Source organism: Larus michahellis, chromosome 1 (genome assembly GCF_964199755.1).
Source record: "Larus michahellis chromosome 1, bLarMic1.1, whole genome shotgun sequence".
NCBI lineage: Eukaryota > Metazoa > Chordata > Aves > Charadriiformes > Laridae > Larus > Larus michahellis.
In genome coordinates this window covers 175,716,826-175,731,591 of record NC_133896.1, presented here as the reverse complement: position 1 = coordinate 175,731,591, position 14,766 = coordinate 175,716,826, and the positions used below count along the sequence as shown (strand labels likewise).

The 14,766-nt window shown below is 40.3% G+C and overlaps 1 protein-coding gene across 4 annotated transcripts in view; it reads left to right on the top strand.

The window, feature by feature from the left end:
• Positions 1 to 4,105, top strand: part of SCEL (sciellin) — an 88,517-nt gene extending 84,412 nt beyond the window's left edge. For 2 of the 4 annotated variants that reach the window (XM_074563436.1, XM_074563443.1), the window contains 2 exons: positions 1,183 to 1,285; positions 2,328 to 4,098. In XM_074563436.1, the coding sequence (XP_074419537.1) occupies positions 1,183 to 1,285; positions 2,328 to 2,344 (120 nt within the window). In that variant the 3' untranslated portion in view covers positions 2,345 to 4,098. Of the gene's footprint in view, positions 1 to 1,182; positions 1,286 to 2,327 lie in introns of all 4 variants that reach the window. The other 2 variants (XM_074563454.1, XM_074563462.1) reach the window with 2 other exon arrangements.
• Positions 4,106 to 14,766: the final 10,661 nt, after the last annotated feature.

Genomic DNA, 14,766 nt, shown 5'->3' with positions numbered 1-14,766 from the left:
AATGAGTGAAGAGAGTAGACTGTTTTAATAGTACCTTAATACTAACAGCTTATGTAGAAAATATATAGAAAAGACATATTGCTGTAAAACTGGGAAAAAAAAGAGTTCTCTGGTACTCTACCATGTTCTACTAATCAATACTGACCGCTCAGTTTCAATGTCATACTAGCTTTAATGAGCATGTGTAACATAAGGCAATTGTATATTGTCTGCATCCTGGGCCTAATAATTCACAGTGCCTTTAAGTCCATGGTGTTGATATAACACAATTTATTCATTTAGCTGCAAAAGGATGTTTTGGGTAAGACTGTTAATTTTTGATTTTAATAAAGACTTTCAGTCCAAAATTATCTGAATGGACAGCCATCGTGAAAATTACAGAAAGGCTTACAGCCCTTCTAGGATGGCTGGCAATTTGATTACTGAGTTGCACTGTAAAAGTAATACTGGTTTTCGCTTATCAGAGGATAAAAATATCCAGAGAGACTAGAATTTGCCGTTCTTTTATTAGGTTACAAAAAAAGGGTTGATCCGGGTGTCAATATTCTGGTTTATAGATTGAATTACTTTGCTCCTTGATCCACTGTAGGCTTTCTTTGTGATCTTGGGAAGTCAGCTTCTGTGTGTATCTGTGTATTTTCACCCGTGAAACATGGGCGATGCTTCTCTATCTCGAAAGTTAGCTTTTTAAGAAATTTGTGAAAGCAATGTCATGATTTTGCAATAATGGGAAACATATTTACTGGTTAAGATAATGTATCAGAAAACATTTTTAAATAAGCAGGTTTAGATTCTTTAAGAACTACTTGGAGTTGGATGATTAAGTCTGATCATGCTTCCTTTACTCAGTGAAGAAACAAAAGGATCTCAAAAGGGTGATTCATATTATTTTTGAATAAATTTGTAAGCTAAGGCAGAGAAATTACTCTTTGGAATATCTAGGGGAGGTAAGGGGAACTAGTAAGGACTTAGATATCTGATCTAAAGGTGAGATATTCCAATGTCTAATTTAATGTTCATGAACACTACTCTTTCAGAGTTCATCCTTGATGATATTGCAGTATTCATAATCCCTATTCTGGTCTGAGGTTGCTTACTCCCTAAAAGACAGCATGCTGGGAATGAATATTAGAGAACGGTTTTGGTTTAATTTTTCTTGTTGTTTATACTTGTGTGTTGAAGTGTGAAGTATGCAAAAGACCACTGGAAGATCTGAAAGCAGGAGACAGCATTTGGATTTACAGACAAACTGTGCATTGTGAGCCTTGCTATTCCAAAATTAAAGGTAAGATGCAAGATGTATTGTATTGAACGTGAGAAAAACAATGTAGAGAACTTCATTCAAATAACTTCAATTTATTACAACACAACTATTTCTTTTTCTTATTTCTGTGTACTTAAAGCTTTTCAAAATATTCAGTAAGACTGGGTTGCTTAGGATGATATCTAACCCCAGTCTCCAGACACAATAATTATTCTGTACGTGTGATGGAGATGGTTTAAGGTCTCATTGTAATCTATAGAGTCCTACCTGTGCAGTCAATGGAGACACCTACAGTGAGGCAATGGCATCTTGCCCTGGAAGTCACAAGAATAAATTCAAAGGCCATCTGAGAATCAGCCTGTTGTATTGAAATGAATAAACCAGGGTTCAGAGGTATTTTCACCTAACATAGTCTTTCTGACCAGTAAAATGAAGATATAAAATCTATTAAATTATAATGAAAATATTGTACTGTTAGTACCATACGTACCTGTGTAAACATTTGTGAGCATAGTGAGTAAACAAATGTGCAAGGCAGTGAAGAATGAAGCTTTTGTTTTATTAATTTTTCTAGAAGTTGTTAGATTTTAAGCCTTCTCTGTTTACGGCAATTATGAATTCGTAGTACTATAAATCAGTACCTGTGTATTGAATAAAGACAAACGGAAACCTAGATGAAATGTTCTGCTGACCTGGTGTTCACCTACGTACTTCTTCTGAGATAAGAACATGTCAACTAAAATTATATTAATCAATTTGTTTTGTTAAAAAACTTTGTGCTATTTTGCCATTGCAAAATTTGATGGGAAGAGTGAACGTTACAAATAATCAGAATATAAAATTAATAAGGCATCGTGGCAGTTATGAAACTGCAGAAAGACATACCAAGGATCTGTATACTGGGCATTATAAATTAACATATCCTATTTCAGCAAATGACAAGACGGGACAGTCAGACTTCAGTAGATTTTCTAAAAAAAAAATTGATCTAAAGTTTCATTGTGTGACGTTTAGAGAATACTGATTTGCTTGGCATTGCTGATCAATCTTTTCTCTCTTGCAGAAAAATGGATCTACTAATTTTGACATACAGAAAGCATGATAAAGAAGCTCCACTAGTGTTTTGTTAAATGTATTGGCCTGTTAATTCAAACCGCAATGGGAAATGATTAATTTTTACTGCTAGGAACAAATACTTTAAATGCAGTCCTACTGCATGGTTCCCAAAGGAATTAATTCCATGAGAATTTAGATGCCTTTTCATACACACATTCCAGGAAGCAAAACAAGATATTGTACAATTTATCCATCAGATCTGTGAGACTGCTAAACTGTACATAAAACTAATGATAATTTATTGAAATTTTCTGAACAGCAGCACATACCTACACATATGTTTTGGAGGGGCTGTATTCTCTTTACTGAAGCATCTCCTCAGATATAAACATCTGTTATCTACATAGCATGAATGGGATTAATCTCATCAAAGATTACTCATTTGAAAGTCAGTTATTCAGTGTAAACTACTGTTTTCATATAGAGTGAGGTGCGTCTACTCTGTACCTTCGAGGAGAGACATCAATCTCCAGAAGAACATTCTTCTCAAGTAACTTAAATGATACCTCTCAGACAGAAAAAATCATCTTTGGAAAATGCATCTCTATCACTGCAGAGGGATTCTAAACAAAAATTGTTAGAGGGTTTAACTTAGAAATTTCCCACTCCATGTTTGTAATTCTGGTAACTATTGTATTAGCATTTTTTTTAAGAAGTGCACACTTAATAGTTGCCATGAAATCATGAACTACATACTTTGCATGACATGATGTTGTTGTATTTATCTTTCCTACTTTATGAAGCTGGCTATCTAAACACCTTGCATGGATTCATCTCACCTAAATTTAAACATCTACAGTGTAGACATCTCCTTTTAAGTTACTTATCTATTCTGTCTGTATAGTCGTACAAAGAAGTAGATAGTTTTTAGGAAGTGATTCGATTGGTCAGATTGCAAACATCTATTTTACCGTGAGCTTAACCATGCTCTGAACATATGTCTTACTTTCCATAGTCTGCAAAGGAACCTGCAGTGAATAGTTCAGATTTCTAGACATCTACATTAGGCCAGATAAAATCCTTCCTTGAGACTACAATGAAAGCATTTTTTTTTCCTTTTAGACAGCATGTATTAAAGTATAGAAACTGAAAGAAGAGTCCATGCTGATCTAGTGGGAGATGTCCCTGCCCATGGCAGGGGGGTTGGAACTAGATGATCTGTAAGGTCCCTTCCAATCCAAACCATTCTATGATTTCCACAACACTTAATTGTTACCTGTCTTATTTGCCTAAAATAATAAATAGTTCATCAGTTTACTGGACAAACAAAGGTGTTGACTACTAGTCTCTGCCATGAGATGTTTTTCATCATGGTTATTCACAACTGATTTATCCCTCTTACCTCTCAGCCGAAAAGGCCTTCTTGGATATGATCATGACAGAGTCAGAGCGCTCAGAGGCTGCTGGACATGAGCAAGAGCTTGGAAGGGTGAAAAGTGCGAAAGCCATAGATTAATATTAGATTGCTGAACGCCTGTCCCAGAAAAACTTTCTCTCCTCGTCTGCACATTCAGTAGTGGAGACGGGATGTATGGATGTCTGCATAATTTAAACCACTGGGCCTGCAGCTGAATCATGATGTAATCTGCCTTGCCTGGCTTAGAGGATGTTGAGACTGATACATAAAGGAGCCATGAAAGAGTAGATAGTTTGTTTCGTTGGTTTTATGACAATTTCTTATGAATTAGCAGCAGTAGCTTTAATAAACCTGTTATTATAAATATTTATTGTGGTGTGTGTCTATTTCTATTGTTGGCATATTCTAGTTAAACTATGCTCAGTATTACCCTGTGCTGCACCAGGAACCAATGAAACAACAGGTGGAGAAAATTAGTGGCAAAGTTTTAATGCTATGGTCACAAATTTGGTCCTGTTCAGAGACCAACAGTTACTGCTAAGGCTTCGTTACAATGGAAGATGTTAGATATTCATTTCAGCCAGCACATCAGAATCCAGGACTTCCTAGCGTTTGAAGGGATGAGAGATTTTAGTTTAATCCATTAGAGGCCAGGAGCAAACTCCGCATCCAAATATCTGCTACTTAAATGCTCACTGACAGAGAAGTAGCAATAAGAAACAATAAATAATAATTCTGTGCTCATTAATTCATCCTTGCTGAACAGTCCCTGGTAATTTTGCCATGTGGGTTTTTGTTATTTTTTATTATATGTTGTAAGTTTGCTGAAAGGAAGCACCGGTTTTGTGATGCTTGGTATTTACCATATAAAAGCCTGGATGGCAGTACTCATTAAAAAAAATCATATTAACATCTCAATACCGATGTATCAAAACTTAATTGTTTTTTGTCCTTTTTGTATATCATTAGCATGTGGTGGTTTATTTCTCTTTGACTAGTGCTTCCATGAGACAATCCAAACGAACAGTTTGCTGGCAGCTGTTTTAATGAACACGTTATCTTCAATAATGCATTAAATTAGACTGAAAAGCTGTATTGAGCGATGATGTACTAAATTATGTGGGGTTTTGTGATTCATCAGGCCCATTTTCTCAGTGTGTAATGGATACTTTATTTTACAAAGCTGGGGCATAGCTCTACAGGGGGGAGAATCAAGCAGTAAGAGGAAAGGAGTGAAATAACGCATATAATACATATTGATGCTTTTAAATATGTAGATGGCTTCAAACCTACTGATATTTATAAGAGCAAGGAATGTCACAGGAACTGTTTTGCTGTATTAATACATTCTGTCGCATCCTGTGTAGGTTCTTACAGAACGCTCAGTCTGAGCATCCCCTCCCTAGCAGGGCCTAACGCAAGGTGACGAACATCTGTAACATTGTCCTCTCATCCTCTTCCTCTTGTAATAAACATCTCTGTCAGTTTGACAGGATACGCTTTCCATTATTTCACAGAGCTTCCTTAGCTGGGCTTGTAAAGCACTGGTCAACATCAAAGGGCCTGGCTTTCATTCAGTAGGTTAACCCTGTTCCTTGCTCCTTGGCATAGAGATGCTTGTCGTGTTGGGATAGTTTCGTGTGTTCGGTTTATTTACTCAGAACGTATGTAGGTCAGAACTCTGCTACGCCTCTTGCCTTCCTTGATATTTTAACTTAATCCTGTTGTTTACGATGCAAAGTATCCACTTCCCTGGTTGGTTTTGCTTTCTGATCATACTTGCATGCGGCTCGCTGTAGCTACTCTGTTACACCAGGAGGTGGTTTTAGCTTCCACTTGAGTTGGTATCAGACTACAAGAGAGAAATATAGCCTCCTTTTCTCTCTTCTGTTTCACCAAAACACCTCGGTTTTCTTCACAGCAGCATAACAGCAGAGACACCCTTCATTCCATACAGACAAAGGATACAGACACTTAATACTTCGGTAGGTTTGATGTGACGAAGTCTGAAATTGTTGACCGAAAGAGCTCCATTTAGTTACTAAACGGATGCAGAATCACAGAGATCTTCAACCGATGAGGTATTTCCTTCTTTGACTTCAAGGGCCTGCTCTCCTGTTCTGCACTTTGCCTGGTCTGACCAACCCAGCTCTAATCTCCTGCATCGGTAAAATGGGGACTTAGAAACACTTCTTGCGTTTCAGGGAGAAGAATCTGAAGATATTCTCCAAACATGCTGTTTGTCACATACTGCTAAGATCAGACCCCCTCAAAATTCTGCTGATAACTACCGCCTTTTAAAAACATGGAGACGGCGCTCTCCTCTTTGAAGAGAGCACAGGCTCAACAAGCGGGAGGGCCAAGTTCCAATTTCTCCCCCAACGTACCTATGTTTTAACCGTGGAATAGATTAATCTGAAAGAGATGTCCCCATTAACGTTTCTGCCATGTTCCCTGACCTGTGCAGGGTGGATCCTTATGGCTGACAGACCACAGGAGAGCTGCACTGCCTGCGCGTTCACCTGCTATGCGCCTATTGACCCCTCAAGAATGACTGATGAATAGAAAACACAGAGACGGTCCTGGGAGCAAAAACCAGATACTGGAATTTCTCCCTCTCATCTGAGTGGTCTAATTCATAATTAAAAGCAGTCTGAATGATTCTCTGTTTAATCTCTGTTAACACCCTGTTCCGCTTCAGAGGAGCTGCCTGCACTCAGATTTGTCTGGAGCAGGATGGTGAGGGAGTGGAAGTTTGAGGTTTTTCATCTGAGAGTACTAAAGATGTCTTCGTGTGACCATCTCTTCTAAGTCTTAATATCTTCTTTGCATTTCTAGTCTCTGAGCTCTTCTGGACAGGGACTAACTCCCCCTGTTCGTGCAGTGCCCGGCACAGCAGTGGCCTCTGGGTGGTACTGCTGCACCTGTGTAAGTGGCTCAAGAAAAAAAATCAGATTTCACCTCCCTTTCCAAGCAAGCTGCTGGTAAATTTACTGGTTTTGTGGAGTTTTTATAACTGCATCAGTTATAAAATGACAGCTACCATCTCACAGCCTGTGCCAAGACTTAAAACTGGTTGGTTTTGTCCTGTCAGAGTCAATATCTGAGTCTAATCATGCCAAAAGCACTTGTCTGAGTCTTGGCATTGCTGTGCAGTCATCAGACATCTGTTTAGGGAGCTTAGACAGCTATTGTGGTCAAAACAATGGGCAGCCAAACATTTTTAAACTACCTACTTGGGAAGAAGAAAGGAAACACAGTCATTTCTGGAGAGAAAATGCAAAGGTTTCCTGGCATTCAAGCCATTTTTCCCAATAGGGGAAAAAAAATAGTGTTCACATGTCAAAATACCCAAAAGAAGCAGAAAAAAGAGAAAAGATGAAGAAAAAGATGAAAACATTATGCAAAGAAGCCAATTAAGGACAATCAGAGATTTTGAAAACTGGGGATAGGAATTTAAAAAGTAAAAGTGTTGCCATAAATAATGCAGCCATTGAAATCAATAGTTAAACTTGACTATCAGATGAATATTCCAGAAAACGTTGGTCTGTCTTCATATCTTCTCGTTCCTCTGGGGACTTTCCACACATGTAACTTTAAATTACGTTATCCTTGTGTGTAGTTCAAATCTTCACATTCGGAATGGGAATCCAACTAGCTGCACTTGTAGCATTATAATCTCAAACAGCCAAGTATTTAAAATACTAATATTTGGAAAATCTACAGGAGTATACAATTGATAATGCATTTGAATATTGCTTTTATCCTTTTACCAAAGTGACCAATATGTAAAAGTAACAGTAAAGCCTTTTGTAGTAAAAAAAAACAGTTTTCTCACAAGAAAATTCTTCACAGGAGCAAGCGTACCAGTTTTGACATGAATGACACGTGCGGAAAGCTGGAGGAGGAAAATAGGGAAAGAGCAGGATTTTTTTCTGCCCCTTCCCCTCTAGTGTGAGACATCCCAGAGACTCAGTCAGAGGAGAGCACGTGCTTTGAGAGAACTCTGGATTCTGTTTTTCCTCAGTCAGAACATAAATGAAACAAGGGAATGGAGGTAGGCGGGACTTCGCTTCTCATAAAGAAATTGGAACAAACACAAGGAAAATATCTAGCTAAGGATATGCTTAAACTGAGAGAGGGTAGATTTAGATTAGATATTAGGAAGAATTAGGAAGATCATGAGGGTGGTGAGACACTGGAACAGGTTGCCCAGAGAAGTTGCAGATGCCCCATCCCTGGAAGTGTTCAAGGCCAGGCTGGATGGGGCTTTGAGCAGCCTGGTCTAGTGGGAGGTGTCCCTGCCCATGGCAGGGGGTTGGAACTAGATGATCTTTAAGGTCCCTTCCAACCCAAACCATTCTATGATCCTATGCTCTTTTTGTAATATCACAATTCACATGTCCTTCATCAATCCAGTGAGTATACTCAAGAAATGCCTTTGCTGCACCACGTTTATTCTGTTTCCAGGTAGTCCCAGAAAGGGCTGATTATAGAGCAGCTCTCCTCCAGCCTCCAGAGGTGTGTTTGACACTGACCATACACCTGCAGAATGGACAAAAGGGACCTAGAACCAGAAAGACTGATCAATATCAATCCATCACTACCCAGACCCAGGAGACCTGGCAGGGCAGAAGGAATGGCAAAAATCTTTATGCTGGTCTCACGACCTGTTGCAGGAAAGCTCTCAAGTACTCTGCAAGTCATACAGCATATGGAAGAGAGGGTCTGGAAAACAAGTTTGGATTTAGGTTTTCTAACTGTACCTAAATTCCCCTCTAGCTGTCTTTGCCATTTGTTGGATCTTTTGTGATTGAGTGGGTTATAGATAGTGCAAGGACAGGTTTTTTACCTGCTAGGCTTTTCTTTAGATCCCGACTGGAAAAAAAGAAATCACAAAAAATAAATTACATGGGCATTTCTGGATATTCATCCAAGATTTTTGCTTGATCAAACTGAACTTGGATGAACATTCAGGCATTTGTTTTTTGAAACCGATCCCCATCTGAAAATTTAACACCCCCACTTTGACACAAGAAAAACCTTCCAAGCAACGGCAAACTTTCCATGCTTTTTTGACATTCATTCAACCATGGCATCAGTGCTGTTCAGATGTGCCTTCTCAAAAAACATATTTACTGTTAGACTGAGGGGGTTTTGCAATATTTAAATTTTCCCAGATATGTCACATAACCAGTGCTAAGCACATTGCTGTTTAGTTTTTTAACGTGGTAACTTCTAAACCATTTTACAGTATCATAAAGCATTCAGCCTGTTGGCCTATACTTACTAAAATGTTGCAAACTGTAAAAAACATTTAAATATCCATATGATGGCGTTGCTAACGTCGATAATAAATCTTTTGCCACTTTATCGCAAAGCTGCCAAATTTCTTGAATCTGGTTCTCCAACTACTTGCAGACAGACAAAACTAAAGATGACAGAAAATGAGGAGGAAAAAAAAAAAAGACTAGAGTTAGTTGAACCCTCCACTATGTTCATGTCATCATGAAATAAGGCATTTTTCCCATGTCAATGGCCGCTTTTCCCTGAAGGGAAATCAAGCTGAAATCGGGATTCTTGGCAAAAGGTGTGTTATGGATTTTTAGCCTCCTGGAGAGAAGCTGTGCTGCTGTCATTATGATCTTCAGCATTTTACACTCAAACAGCCTATCTGCTCTTTCAAGAGCTTTACTTTAGCATTATCAGGTCATTTATTAACAATCTTGAACTCCGCATCTCCCCCTCTGCCTTCTCCTTCTTGTTCATCAGTGGTAAGCTTCTGTGAACCAAATGATATTCTCCAATATACATGTACACTGGGAGACAATGCAAATGTTCAAGCTTCTTTGAAAGCATAATTAGTCGTTGCTCTCAATGAAGGCTCATTAGAAAGAAACAACCCTTCCTGATTTGTAAGATTCAGGACGGAAGGGAAGGGAAGGGAAGGGAAGGGAAGGGAAGGGAAGGGAAGGGAAGGGAAGGGAAGGGAAGGGAAGGGAAGGGAAGGGAAGGGAAGGGAAGGGAAGGGAAGGGAAGGGAAGGGAAGGGAAGGGAAGGGAAGGGAAGGGAAGGGAAGGGAAGGGAAGGGAAGGGAAGGGAAGGGAAGGGAAGGGAAGGGAAGGGAAGGGAAGGGAAGGGAAGGGAAGAATGCATTCGAAATCCAGAGTGATTTGATACGGAATTGATGAGTCAAAATAAAATAACAATCCATTAAATTAGAACTGTCATGTATAGTTCTGTCCAGAAGGATCTACAGACTAGGAGTCCCTAAGCTTAACGCACAGACAATACCTTTGGATACCATAAACACTGATTTTCTGGAGAAACTGGGGCTCACAGAAAATGATGAAACTTTGGATTTGATCCTATAGAATATCCATTATAATAGCGACTACAATGTACTTCAATTTAACATTAATTCAATAAGGAAAAAGCCAGAAGGAATCATAGTAGTTTAAAAAAGGAAATTGTATAAAAAGGAGAATGCCAATTAGCAGGAAATTAGCAACAGCTAGGAAGCAAAAACGTTTGCAAGAGACACTGAGAATGAAGAATCTATGCTGTAGCTCCAGGAAAATGTTTAACTACTCGAATATTTTAGAACAAATTAATAAATCTAACAATAACAAATTGCTAGGACCAGGTAGTAGCTACGCAAAAACTCTACTGCAGCTGAAGCGTGACACCGTTGAACTTCTCACAGACATTTCCCCCAGCGTTCAAAGCAGGCTTGCTGCCAGAAGAATTGGAAGCATCAGCTGGGACATCAGTCTTGAAAAAATACGAAAGCTGCTCAGGGGAAACTCCAGTTCAGTTCGTCTGATTTTCTATCAAGCCAATTTGTACAAATGATAACAAATAACAGAACACAGAGGCATCTGGTTATGTGTGATAGATTGGAGGAGAGTCCATGCGGCTTTTTTAAAGCAAGGTATGCTCATGAATATAGGAGTGTTTCTTGAAGCAGACGATGTGCTTCTGGTTAAGCTGATTTCTTTAACTGAGTATATTTGGGTTTACAAGAATTTTTTGTCACAGTCGTTCCCTATGCTACCACGACATAAGAAAACATGGAATATTCATGGAAAGGAAACAACGGGTTCGAAAATTCAGTTTTCATTGTGGAGGGAGACAGGAAACAATGGGAGGTTCAGCCTGAATTCAGTGGGGGCAAGGCTATATAAATTAAGGCTTGTCAGCTTGGAAGAGAAGTAACCGAGTTTTATAAAGTCATGAATGACAAAGAGAAGCTGAATAGAGAATGATTAATCGTTCTGTCTTTCTCAGAAAACCAGAACTAAGGGACACCCAATTAAATTACTAGGCAGCAGATTTAAAGTAGATAATAGGAAGTAGTTTTTCTTACAATACATAATTAAATTGCAATGCTAATTGCCACAGGGTGTTGTAGAGTCCTAATGTTTAAATGGTTTAAAAATAGGGCTCAGCAAATGTAATATTATTACACATTGGTGGCTATCAAAAATAAACGGTCCAGATGTCTCGATTCGGCGACTTCGGAAAGCTGGAGAAAATCCCTCAATATTTGTCTTGTTTCTGGCATATTTTCCTTACGAAGCTACTATCAGCCTTTGTTAAAGATGGAATACTGGATTCTGCTGGCATGGTAGTGGCTCCATTTTTATAAAAGTACTTTCACAGTCATTTTTTCAGACTGGAACCGTGCTTTAACATAATCTCACCAGACTTGGAGCTTACTGTCTGTCCTCTGACCTTATTGCAACACATCTTTTGTATAGCCCAGACTGGATTTACTGCAATTAATTCTTTACGGGCTTGCCTGAAAAGGCAGGTCCAGCCTGCAGCTATCGCAGCATAAAGCAACAGGCTTATTAACAGAGAAGAGCAGATGGGATTTGTAGACTTCCTGCTTCTTTGTTCTCTGATTCAGAAATTTCTACTATAAGATACCATGTAAGTAGCATTCCATAGTAGATCTCTGCTGATTTAGGGCATATAATTTATCAGGTCCGGGAATAACAGATTTCATGGGCATGGTAGGATGTTTGGGGTGGGTGTTAAGCACGTTTCATCAACGCCTTAGAAAAAAAAGGAATGGAACCATCAAGTCGTCATTGTGGTTTCTAAAGAACTTATGAAGTTGTGGGTTGATCAAACTCATCAGCTAGTGGAGTTCATTAACAATTTATAGTAATGGCAATATTGGGAGGAGGATAATTTGTGTCTAAAACCCCAAACAATTAGGTCAAATATTTTAATGACTAAGGTGTTTAAACCATCTTTGCAGAAGACTATCAGGCCAGCACGAGGACCACGAGGCAGTATGTTTGAGAACACACATAGCATCTGCCAGCATCTCTACGTGAAATTACATTGTTAGTGAAATTACATGTACATTTAAAATACAGCAACAAACGCAACACAGTGAAATGGATTTTTACCCTTTACTAGATCACCTCCACAAAGTGACTGGAAAAAAGATGAGGTCTCTCACACTGACTGTGACCATGATAGTTGAGGCATGCACAAGTTTAAGGCTATTTTCTACCATACTACCGCATGGAAATTAGGCTCAAAGCAGTGCCACTCAAGGAAGAGCCAACCTTCTGGACCACTTTTGGAGGGACGAGATGTAATGAGCCCGATCCTGCCTGTTATCAGTTGATCTGAACTGCCTGGAAAAGCTTTTGTACCTGTGCTAAGGCATTATGCTCAGCCCTAAGCTTTTTCTCCTTGGGAACTCAGCCCAAAAAAGTGTTTGCAGGCAACATTTGTGTAGGCAGCACCAACAGTAGAAGGCGGCTGAAAATTTGCTACTACTTTTACTCCTAATTGAGGACAAGCATTTCCATGGAGACTCTTAAGACCACGTGCTATGATGCTACACGCTGTAGCGTGTCTCCAAATGCGTCTCGTGATGTATCTCCAAACTGGTGTCTGCATTAGAATTTTTTATTGATAAAATATCCTGACCACACTGTCATGTTCCTGTTCTGGCAATTGAAAAAAAATCACATACCTGTTTTTTTCCTGTTTTTTTTTTTTGTTGTTGTTGGCCCACTAAATAACTTTGCTTGCCTCATTCAAAGAGAAAAAGAAGTAATTCCTCCATTTTGAATCTCTTTCGAGTATTTCCTCTGCCTTATTGCATCATCAAGCACTGACATTATCATAAACATCTTAGCTTTTTTTCATTGTATGTTGCTGATATCTAATAAACTCTATATTGCACATGATGCTAATTATCTTTTTTTATCACTTCACAATCTTATTGGATTAGCATATATGTTTCTAAGAATTAAGGCTAGTACCATTATTAGTGATAACAACTTGAGATGTATGCTTTTTGTCCGGGGCTAAACATGTAGGAACTCAATTCTTCCTTTACTTATGGGAATAAAGATTACAGCTATCTGTCGTAGTGAAAACTGGATAGTGTTACTCACTCCAACGACGCATGGCAGAATTGGGCCGGGCAGGTTTTACACTCTCAGGATTTTTCCACTTCTTTCTTCCAAAGAGACAGAGGAGACCAAACAAAAGTTTCGGTTTAAGCACTATCTGGTTGCAATCTAGTACACCGGGGGTTATATTTATTCTGTCCAGTGATAAAAGTTACATTATCTGGAAGTCAGGGCTTTGTGCCGGGCTGCAGCTTCAGTTCCAGCCGTTCTTGTAGTACCAGTTGTTATTATTTGCACTTGTAAGAGCGCTTAAAAGACTGACAAACAATAGTGCCATTGTCCTATGCATGTGCAGAAGAAACTTTCCAGAGAGAAAAGTGTGACAGGCTGGATGATTTCAAAGTTGATTTATGCTCTGTCCGTCCTTATGTGAGAAACCTGGGACAGTGACGAAGCACCGTGAAGGCAGTGGTGGCTGCTATTGCTACTACTCTGCCCAAAGCCGATGCTCAAGAATTGGGTAATGACCGACTGATAGCCACTATTAGCGGCTGGACGAGCAACTCACGCTTCCTGGAAATTTGTTCCTTATTTCATAGAATCATCATAGAATGGTTCATGTTGGAAGGGACCTTACAGATCATCCAGTTCCAAGCCCCCTGCCATGGGCAGGGACACCTCCCACTAGAGCAGGTTGCTCAAAGCCCCATCCAGCCTGGCCTTGAACACTTCCAGGGATGGGGCAGCCACAACCTGTCCCAGTGTTTCACCACCCTCATAGGGGAAAATTTCTCCCTGATGGGAGACTTCAGGACGGTAACTTTGGAGGTTGTCCCTTGTAATTGCAGCTGGGAGAAATGAGGGTTGTGTGATGGCTGAGCTGCCTTGGGCGGGAGGAAGGGGCAGAAGAAGCGATGGGACACTTTCAGTACTGGGCAATGAGGAACAACGTGAAAACACCACCATGAGCGAATGGTATTCATCCCTCTCTCAAGCAAAGACAAACCCATCAATGTATCCGGGCTGTGTTAAAGCAGTTCATTTCAATACAAGGGCGTCTTTCATCTCAGAGGTTCTCCTATACGTGAACAGTTAGTTACGTGGTTATGCAGGTTTTCCACTGCGCTTGGTTCAGCCTTCCTGCCTCACCAGCAACACGTCTTCAAAAACACGTCGCCCCTTTCCTCCCTGTGAATCCGAACTCCAGGAATCAGGGCGTTTCCAAACCACGAACACCCCCCCTCCCCCCCCCCCCCCAGTTTTTTGGCTGAATTCGGCTCCTTTCGAAGGAAGCCCCAACAAAGCCTCTCTCCCGCGATTCCCATTCCCATCACACGTCCCATCTGCATAATGACAACCCTGACAACCACCAGGCTCTAATTACACGCCTCACGAGAGGAGCGGCGTCCCGGCCCAGACCCAACCCGCGGCTGGGGCGATGAGGAGGAAAGGGGGGGGGGGGAGGCACCTTTGTTTAAATCCCCGCCGCCCCCGGGGCTCCCCCGCCGCCCCTTCCCCTGGGCGGATGGAAGGGGGGGCGGCTCTTTGTTCCCGCCGTGCGCTGCGTTCCGGCTGCCGGAGTGGGAGGGGATCGCACCCTCCTCCTCCTCCTCCTCCTCCTCCTCCTCCTCGCCGCTGAC